Below are 10,134 nucleotides of genomic sequence, written 5' to 3'. Positions count from 1 at the left end.
AAGAGACGGAGTTTCACCATGTTGGTCAGGCTAGTCTCAAACTCCTGACCTCAGGTGATCCACCCGCCTTGGCATCCCAAAGTGCTGGGACTACAGGCATGAGCCACCATGCCCGGCCTAATGTTTTTAATATTATTTAAGAAAAGCAGCTTCTGTTCCTTTCATATTCCATTTAGAACTTTTCACAGTACTTCTCTAAATGAAATAAAGAGCTAAGGTTTAGGTATATGCCCAAGAGAATTGAAAACATATGTTCACACAAAACTTATACACAAATGTTCATAGTAACATTATTCATAATCACTAAGAAATAAAATACTCAAAAGTCCATCAACTCATGAACAGATAAACAGAATGTGGTACGTCCATACAATGGAATATTCTTTAGCTACAAAAAGGAATGAACTACTACTTATACATGCTACAACATGGATGGACCTTGAAAACACTGTGTAAGTGAAAGAGGTCAGGCATAAAAGGCCACATGTTATATGATTCTGCTCTATTCCATAGAGACACAAAGTACATTAGAGGTTATCAGGGACTGCTGGGGTGAAGGAATGGAGAATGAATGCTATGGGTAAGGGGTTTATTCTGGGAATAATGAAAATATTTGGATCTTCACAATAGTTGAATAACATTGTGAATATATTAAAACTATCAAACTGTATACTTTAAAATTGTACATTTTACATGTAAAATTTCATGTAAATTATATTTCAATTAAAAAATTAAACCATTATATAGATCAAAACATCAATAAAATTAAAAATCAAATAACAAACTAGGAAACTAAAAATAATATTGGCAATATATATGACAGCTAAGGGTATAATTAAGAAACTTATAAGAAGCCAAAAAATACATAAAATAGATTAAAAATGTCAACTTCACTGGAAAATACAAATTAAACAATTATATACACACATTTAAAAAATATCATAGCACTTAGGGCTGGTTTAAAAAATAAAAAAAAGCTGAGGCAGTAAAAAGAGAAGAATTTAGCAAACAAGAAGAAGAAAAAATAAATAATTTAAAAAAACAGGCTGGATGAAGTGGCTCACATTTGTAATCCCAGTACTCTAGGAGGCTGAGGCAGGAGACTCACTTGAGCCCAGGAGCTGGAAATTAGCCTATGAAACAATGTGAGAATCCTGTCTCTACAATTTATTTTTATTTTTATTTTTATTTTTTTGAGACGGAGTCTTGCTCTGTCACCCAGGCAGGAGTGCAGTGGAGTGATCTCAGCTCACTGCAACTTCCATCTCCCTGGTTCAAGCGATTTTCCTTCTCAGCCTCCTGAGTAGCTGGGATTACAGGCATGTGCCACCATGCCCAGCTAATTTTTTTGTATTTTTAGTAGAGGCAGGGTTTCACCACACTGCCCAGGCTGGTCTTGAACTCCTGACCTCAAATGATCCACCCACATCAGCTTCCCAAAGTGTTAGGATTACAGGCGTGAGCCACCACGTACAGCTCTACAAAAACACTTTTAAAAAATTAGCAGGACATGGCATCACATGTCTGTAGTTCTAGCTACTCAGGAAGCTAAGGCAGGAAGATTGTTTGAGCTCAGGAGTTTGAGGCTTCAGTGAGTTATGACTGTACCACTATACTCCAGCCTGGGTGACAAATCAGGACCCTAACTCTATAATAAAAAAAAAAAAAAAAAAAATTAAAAAAAAAAAAAAAGCCACAAACCTAAAAAAAAAACACCAACAAAACTCTTCAGGGAAGACACTCAAACATGCCTTCTACCTGCTAGAAAAGTAATCTTTTAAATTAATTATGCAACTTGTTTAGGTATATCAAATTCTTTATTTCACTTTACCTACCTTGGTAGCTAATCTAATCTGGTCATCAGTAGAAATTTTTAATGAATCTTTAGTTTTATGTGTTTTATAAATACCTTCAAAGTGTTTATTAAATGATAATGAAACATGTTCTTCTTAATATCTTCCTGATATTTACAATAGAGCTTGGAAGAAAACAGTACCACATTTCTATTCTCTAAAACAGGGGTCCCCAATCCCTGGGTCACAGACAGATGGGTACTGGTCAGTGGCCAGTTAGGAACCAGGCTGCCCAGCAGGAGGTGAACGGTGGGCAGGTGAGTGAGCAAACAAAGCTGAGCTATGCCTCCTGTCAGATCAGCAGCGGCATTAGATTCTCATAGGAATGTGAACCCTATTGTGAACGACACATGCAAGGGATCTAGATTGTGTGCTCCTTATGAGAATCTAATGCCTGATGATCTGTCACTGTCTCCCATCACCCCCAGGTGGGACTATCTAGTTGTAGGAAAAGCTCAGGGCTCCCACTGACTCTACCTTTCAGTGAGTATATAATAATAATAATAATAATAGAAATAAATTGCACAATAAATGTAATGCACTTGAATCGTCCCAAAACCATACCCTCACCCAATCCATGGAAAAACTGTCTTCCATAAAACTGGTCCTTGGTGCCAGAAAGGTTGGGGACTGCTGCAGTCTAAAACCATAGAATAAGCTAAAAATATTCAATAATCCATAAAGTATTACTATACCTGTGTACTGCCATCACAGATGTAAAAAGTCTAGGGCTTCCAGGAACCAAGTTTGTAAATATAAATTCAAAACGAGTACTGTTACATTTTGTTAGTATATAAAGAGCTTCAGTTTGGCCTCGTAATTTCTGTAAGGACAAATTTATTTAAAAGTTCAGATTTTAGGAGCAATTTCTCCTTTATAGTGAAAACAAACATCAATCTCAAATATCTAGTTTCTTTACTATACATATGTATTTCAATAAGAATTTTTAGACTTACAGAGTTAGCAGTCCTTGTTGTAATATTCAGTATGCAATTATAACCGACAGCTAAAATCCAAAAGCAAACAATGTAAAGAACATGATATGGTACATTGAGAAAAATACTTTTCTAAAAAAAAAAAAAAAANAAAAAAAAAAAAATATATATATATATATATATATATACAGAACTTTTAACAGTTTAGAAATTAAACATATATAGAAAGACACTTTTAAAAGTTTAAAAGAAATAACTATAAATTTAAATAATTAAAAAAAAAAAACTAGAGGGTTAATTCTGTCTCTTTGAACAAACAAAAATACAACACGGGAAAAAGGAAGTCTTCATCCTTAAAGCCTCTGCAACATTATTTACTGAAAGTTTTAGCACTACTACATCAAAAGAACAAGTCTAGCTGGGTAATCTAAAATACTTTAAAAAAATAAGTGAAACAAAATTTAACACAATGAAAATATTATACTTTTATTACAGCTTATATCTTACTTCTTTGGGATTAAACAGGTGATAGCATGTTCTCAAAAAAAAAAAAAAAAAAAAAAAAAAAAAAAAAAAAAAAAAAGAAAAAAAAAAAAAAAAAAAAAAAAAAAAAAACAAGGTTAAAGCCCTAATCTCACATATTTCCAAGACACAAAATGGACAGACCAAAATAATAATGGATAATTCTGTTTGCATTATGATGTCTAGGATTTATGACCGTTTTTGATTTTTATTAACTTAAGATTTCTAGTCCGGCGCTGTGGCTCACACCTGTAATCCCAGCACTTTGGGAGGCCAAGGCGGGTGGGTTACCTGAGGTGGGGAGTTTGAGACCAGCCTGACCAACACAGAGAAATCCTGTCTCTACTAAAAATACAAAATTTGCCAGGCATGGTGGTGCATGCCTGTAATTCCAGCCATTTGGGAGGCTGAGGAAGGAGAATTGCTTGAACCCGGAAGGTGGAGGTTGTGGTGAGCCGAGATTGCACCATTGCACTCCAGCCTGAGCAACAAGAGTGAAACTCTGTCTCAAAAAGAGGAGAAAAAAAAAGATTTCCACGTATTTTCACATACTTCTTTGGTATCAAAGGCACCATGTAAGTTCACATGACAAAGGGTTTTTTTTCTTCAGACTTATCTAACAAAGATACTTACAAACATTGACTCTTGGTAATGCCAAAGAGTGCCAGAGAATTCTTAAATTTGTTACCAAGAGTCTACCTAAAAGCAAACAGACAAAAATAGGTTAACTTAAATAAGGACCCATTTTGCAGCACTGAATGAGGTGGATATGGAACTTCTGGCTTAGTATCAGAAGCAACACTTACAGATAATTTTCATATGTTTATTAACTGAAAATATTGGGCATATCTAACCTATATAAGGTATACAATGTATGATTCAGAATCCTAGAGAAACAAAATTTGACAGTTATATAAGGAATACAGATGTTCTCTGCCAATAGCTTTGCTCTAACTCAAACTGACTGAGGAAAGACTTGTGCACTAGTTTTTCTGTCTTAGTAGAAGCTGTTCTGGGGTCCCAACAAGTCAACTGAGAATGAATACAGGATAATTACACAGCCATTCATTGAAATTGCGATTTTTCAAAGAACTCTCATATACGCGCTAATCGTTGATATATGAGTACTTTCTCAGCAGTTCTCATTTAAATGAACCATATATTTATACACACAATTTTGCTGTGAGCAAACTACTTTGTTCCTAAGAAGTTATGGTCAGGCTGAAGTCTACTTAAGGCTTTATACTTTTTGATCTTAGCATCAGACTGATGTTCATACACTGAAATACAAAGTTAGATACTTCATTTCTCAAAACGTGTCCTGTACAACAGTGATCCCTTATAGATGCTCCAAGAAAAAAAATAAATTTGAGAATGGCATACTAGGTGTATTAGAGATATATAATACAAATGAGCATTTTATGATAGCTTTGAGATATTCTGAAATAATAAGACTTATTTTGTTTAAACACATTATTTCACCAACAAATTACAACCATAAAATTCTTTTGATGAGTAATCTATAGCCAGCCAGGTCATACTCTTTCTGATAATCTCTAGAATGTCTAAAATCAGAGAAACTAGGTCTGTATGAATACTGGAGTGAAACTGGATAACAAAGGTGGCTTTAAAAAAGGTAAAGGCATTCTCAAGGGAGATTGTGGAAAATTACAGATTATGTTTGACAAATAATAAGTAATCCAGCATGGCTGGAGTGTAAGGTTCATACAAGATCATAGAAGACTAGGTATTGCATCTTTCAGTCATTGGTTCAATGGAAAATAGATGGTACACTCAAGTTAGGATAACTGAGGTTTATTTACAAAAGAGGGAGCAGCAGTTAATGAAATCTGGAAAAAACAAGAGTCCTATGGAGCTGACTGCTTTGAGGAGGGACAGCCAACCTCTCATTGAGAAGGAACCAGGAGAATAAATACCCAGACCTTATGCTCCTGCCTCTTTTTGATCTTCTGCCATGACTCTTCCAACTGAAAGCCAGAGTACACTAGGAACCCTTAGATGTACTCTACACAAGTCATGTTTCTAGGGCAAGGGGAAAAAGGTGGAGAAGAATGCCAGACCTGGAAGGACAAACGGAAGATGGCAGCACAGGCGATAAACATTGTTTTTGGACATACTAGAAGTCCTTTAATGCTAGACAAAAAAATTCAAACTTGGACCTGTTAGCAATAGAGGCAATAGAGTTGGGGGTGGGCTTTAGGATTGGAATTGGGAAGGACTAAAAATTTTTGAGAAGAGAATAATGTGACCCTACCAGTTTAGAAATCAATGTAGGCAGTTAGGTTTATCACTTAGCTACATGACCCCGGAAAAGTGAACTAACCTCTCTATTCCTCAGTTTCCTCATTTGAAAATACATATGACTGTATCTACTTTAAATTTTTTGTTTTACTATTTTTATTACTGTGAAATGAGATTATATCTATATAAAAGATTCAGAACAGTGACTGGCAAACAATAAACATTCCCAAAATAACAGTTACTTAAAAAGTAATCATTTGCAAACTAATTTTTGACTTTTTTTGTTATAGATACACTGGTTTTCCTTATGCCATTTTACCTAGGCAACATTTTATTTCTACAAATGGGCTATGGGCTCAGGACATCTATTGATTCTTTTATATTTTTCTGTGAGTCCCAAGAGAAATTGTGGAGTGGGAAGACTTTGCCACATAAAACCCCAACCACCCGTTTGCCTTTTTCTCTGCTCCTGGAATATCTCCCACAATCTCTACGATTTTTAACCCTACTTCTTTTCTGCTAAAGGGGCCCTGCCGACAGCTCCAAACCCAGTGTTCCACACATGGAGTTTCCTCTCCATCCTGCCTAATACCAAAATACGGTTGTCCCTGTTTCTACTAATCTCCCAAACACTGAAATATAGCTGTCCCTTTTATTCTCACACAGCTATTAAATATTTTAATCCTATACAAACTCATTTCTATGACTTTATTTATTATAGATACATTGGTTATATTTTCTCCATGACATTTTACCTAAGCAACATTTTCTCTCTACAACTAGGCTACGAGCTATAGGCACTGTGCAAAGCTAATCTGATAATTTCAAGTCAGGGTACTAACAGTTGAAAACTGATTAAATGTGCTAATCTTCCAGGATATTTATAGTTTTAACATAGGGGCTCTTGAACTTGGCAATGCCTTAACTTGATCATTTCCAAATTGCTGAAAGGGAGGGGAAGTGGAGGGCTAGAAAGCAAGATTCCCCTTCCATTTTTTAACTCCTTAATGATCAGAAGTGCTGTATACTTCTGTAAAATTTCAAAAGGTTTTTGAGGTCTGTGCACACACACAGTTATTTCTATTTTATTTTGAGACAGAGTCTTGCACTGTCACCCAGGCCAAGTGCAGGGACACGAACATGACTTGCTGCAGCCTCAGCCTCCTGGGCTCAAGCGATTCTCCCCCCTCAGTATCCCTAGTAGCTGGGACCGCAGGCATGCACCACCATACCTGGCTAATTCTTTTTATTTTTTGGAGAGACAGGATCTTGTTATGTTGCCCAGGCTGGTCTCTTAACTCCTGGCCTTAGGCAATTCTCCCACCTTGGCCTCCCAAAGTGCTGGAATTATAGGCATGAGCCACTGTAGTTGGGCTGTTTTTATTAACAGTAGGATTTCAGGTACTGGAGATTTCTGGTCAGGGGGGCTTTCTGTCCTTCCTACTCTGAAGTATTAGTACAGGATTCTGCACTCAATGAGTATTTGAAGAAGTGAAAAATGTTCTATTAAAAGTTTCTGCCAATCTGTATGAAACTTTATCTTGGCTTTCTCAAGTTAATTCAGATTTTGTCAAGATACAGCCATCTTGACAGTTGGGATTATTTTTCCACTCTCAAAAGCACAAACTAAGACTTTTTTGCTGCTAGATCTTCATACTCCACTCTCATCTGAGCCTGACAGACACCAGGAAGCATTTTAGAAGTGTGATCTAAGCATTACTTTAAGGATGGGACCCAGCCACTAAAAGGATCTGCCTACAGGTGGTGGCCTGCAGGCAGCAGGCCTCTTTGGAAGCATTTCTTCTCTGAGGGGAACCACCCTCACCTCTATCTCCATTATTTCCTTTGATGTCTTCAATTGAATCTAAATCTCCAGGTCTTGTTTTCATTTGCCTAAAATGAATATAAAGGTCTTAATTTTATAGCTACCACTATACCTGCTTACCATCTATTTAGAGAGAAAAGAGACATATGTACCTTAGCCAGGAGCAGTGGCTTATGCCTATAATCCCAGCACTTTGGGAGGCCAAGGTAGGTAGATCATTTGAAGTCAGGAGTTTGAGACATATGTATATAAAAGGGCCAGCAGCATAAATAATACTATACCAAAAGTTCATGCATTTAAAAATAAGGTCTCTGAGGGGAACCACCCTCAGAGAAGAAATGCTTACAAGAGGGCCTGCTGCCTACATGCCAACCTAGAGCTGATCAGAAGAAAGTCTCAGGAAGCAAGCAGCCAGTCAAAAGGGGTACACTAAGCATGTTCTGCCAATAAGGGTTACCATTCCTTCTTGATGATTTTTTGATTCCCCCTTTCCTGAAAGAAGTCTGCTCTATTTCCCCACTTATCCCTTTCAAGTAAGAGGTTTACGTCCCTCCCTCCTAAACTTCCTCTCCCCTAAAACATTTTCTGGATACATTAAGCTGCCATTCCACATCTTCTATTTTTTTCCTTGAAGAACAGTAATGACGTTTCCAAGACCTACTGGTCATTGGCTCCACAGACAGCTGCTATAGGCAGGCTGGACTTTTAAAAGTTCCAACCTTGGGGACATTTGGTTTGGGAGGGACTCTAGGGTCCAGCCGTGCTGGTCCCCAGTGACAGTCAGAGAAGTCTCACAGGATTTTCCAGTACTTGACCTACAAATAGATTTCACAGTGCAGCATTAAATTTGTTCCCCACATATCCATGTCTAGGTGACAACCATAGGTGATTGATGGTGCATTACTCCTGAATTTTTAAAAAGGAAGCATGGCTCCAGGTCCTACAGCTATGATCTACTTATATTTCACTACCCCATATCCTTTTCTGGGGAGACAGGTCCAATGGTCAGAACTAATGCCCCTTGCAAACAGGTCTCCTTGAGTTTTAACAGCTACATTGGATAAAAGTGATGTTAGAACTAGGACTTAGTAAAGGACCAAACTACGAGTTTAATGCCTATCCTTTCTTCTATTTAAATCTGAGAAAAGTCTTACGTGGTTTTAACTCTCCCATTTTCACAATTACACTGAAAAATGATGCTGTTTCATATATTCTCTAGCTAATATGATTCAACATTTGTAAATTAAACCAGGAATATAAAATACATATAAAAATATACTCACCTCTGTCTCCATTATTTCCTTTGGTGTCTTCAATTGAATCCAAACAATCAATAAGGACTTCTCCGGGTCTTGTTTTCATTTGCCTAAAGTGAATATAAAGGTTTGATTTTTATAGCTACAACTATACCTGCTTACAATCTATTTAGGGAGAAAAGAGACATATGTACATAAAACAGCCAACAGCATAAGTTATGTTGTACCAAATGTTCATTCATTTAAAGATAAGGTCTTCAAGAACTTCAAGAACCTAAAGATCAGTGGGGCCTTGGAGTGACCAGGGCCATCTGGAGTAAGCCAGATGAGTAGANCAAGAAGAAGCTGAGATAACCCTAAGCAGAACAGATTCAGTAAAATCCATGCCAAGACATATTATAGTCAAAATTTTGAAAAATGAAAAGAGAATCCATAATTAAAGACCAGGAAAAAGAAATAGTAAGGACATGTGAGAAGACTGGCCAAGCTAGAGAAGAAGGACCATATTGGGAGGTAGTGAGAGAAATACTGTTGGATAACTAATGAGGAACCAGACTATGGAGAACCCAGAATGCCAGCCTGATAGGTTTAGGCCTTATCCTGTGGACAGGAGAGAACCTCCAGAGGTTTCTGAGCAGAGGAAAGGACATCAGGAAATTATGAAAGGTATGGTTAAAGAAGAGCTGTATGAAAAGCATTTTTGGAACTTGGCAAATTGATACAGGTTACAAAAGGAAATAAAGGCAGCTTGCTGACTGATAGAATACATTCTACAGTGTCCAAAAAAACCCAGCAAATATCTAGTAGAGCCTTCTAAAATACTCTCCATAGAGCCAACTCAATCACCTGTTGAAAATACAGATTCATTTCCCTGCTTAAAAGCCTTCCATGTCCTCTGGCTGCCTAGAAGTTGAAGTCCAAAATCCTGAGCTAAAAATGTCACAATCTGGCTAATTCATCTTTCTATTTGTACCTCCAACCTCTCTCTGCAGCAGACCCTGCCTTCTAGCCAGAGGTTGCAACTCCAAGACTCTGCTTCTTATGCTTAACTCTTACTCTCCTCCTGTCTACCCTGACAAGGGTCCCATTCTTCAGGGACCAACTCAAATACTATGAATATTTATTCTTCTTCAAGGACTTCACCAGGCAGAATAAATTGTTCTGTTTCTATTAGTCTCAGCTTTTCGTTCATTTTTTCAGAATGGTACTTAACACATTTATTATAGTAGTTGGTAGTTGTCTGTGTATCTCCTGCACTAGAATAGGGGGATATGAGTATTATTTCCTATTATTTTCTGTCTCTGGCTATCGGCATAGTAACTAGCACACAATAAGCACTGATAAATGTTTATTAATGTTAACGAAATGGCCTTTTGTTTGCATTAAGAACCCTACAAGAATGACAGAAAATGTCATAGAATGTCACAATATGTAACTATGGTCCATAATTTTACAAATTCCTTTCTCTTTCATCTTTTTTT

At 36.9% G+C, this 10,134-nt stretch overlaps 1 protein-coding gene across 1 annotated transcript in view; it reads right to left on the bottom strand.

Annotated features, from left to right (window-relative positions):
- Positions 1–10,134, bottom strand: part of BBS5 (Bardet-Biedl syndrome 5) — a 25,755-nt gene that overhangs the window by 14,019 nt on the left and 1,602 nt on the right. The window contains exons 2-5 of the mRNA XM_037734493.1: positions 8,681–8,763; positions 3,944–4,009; positions 2,810–2,859; positions 2,549–2,676 (exon numbers count right to left, since the gene is read on the bottom strand). Of these exons, the coding sequence (XP_037590421.1) occupies positions 2,549–2,676; positions 2,810–2,859; positions 3,944–4,009; positions 8,681–8,763 (327 nt within the window). The remainder of the gene's footprint in view (positions 1–2,548; positions 2,677–2,809; positions 2,860–3,943; positions 4,010–8,680; positions 8,764–10,134) is intronic.

Source organism: Cebus imitator, unplaced genomic scaffold, assembly GCF_001604975.1.
Source record: "Cebus imitator isolate Cc_AM_T3 unplaced genomic scaffold, Cebus_imitator-1.0 Scaffold628, whole genome shotgun sequence".
Classification (NCBI taxonomy): domain Eukaryota; kingdom Metazoa; phylum Chordata; class Mammalia; order Primates; family Cebidae; genus Cebus; species Cebus imitator.
This window is presented reverse-complemented; position numbering and strand designations above follow the sequence as displayed.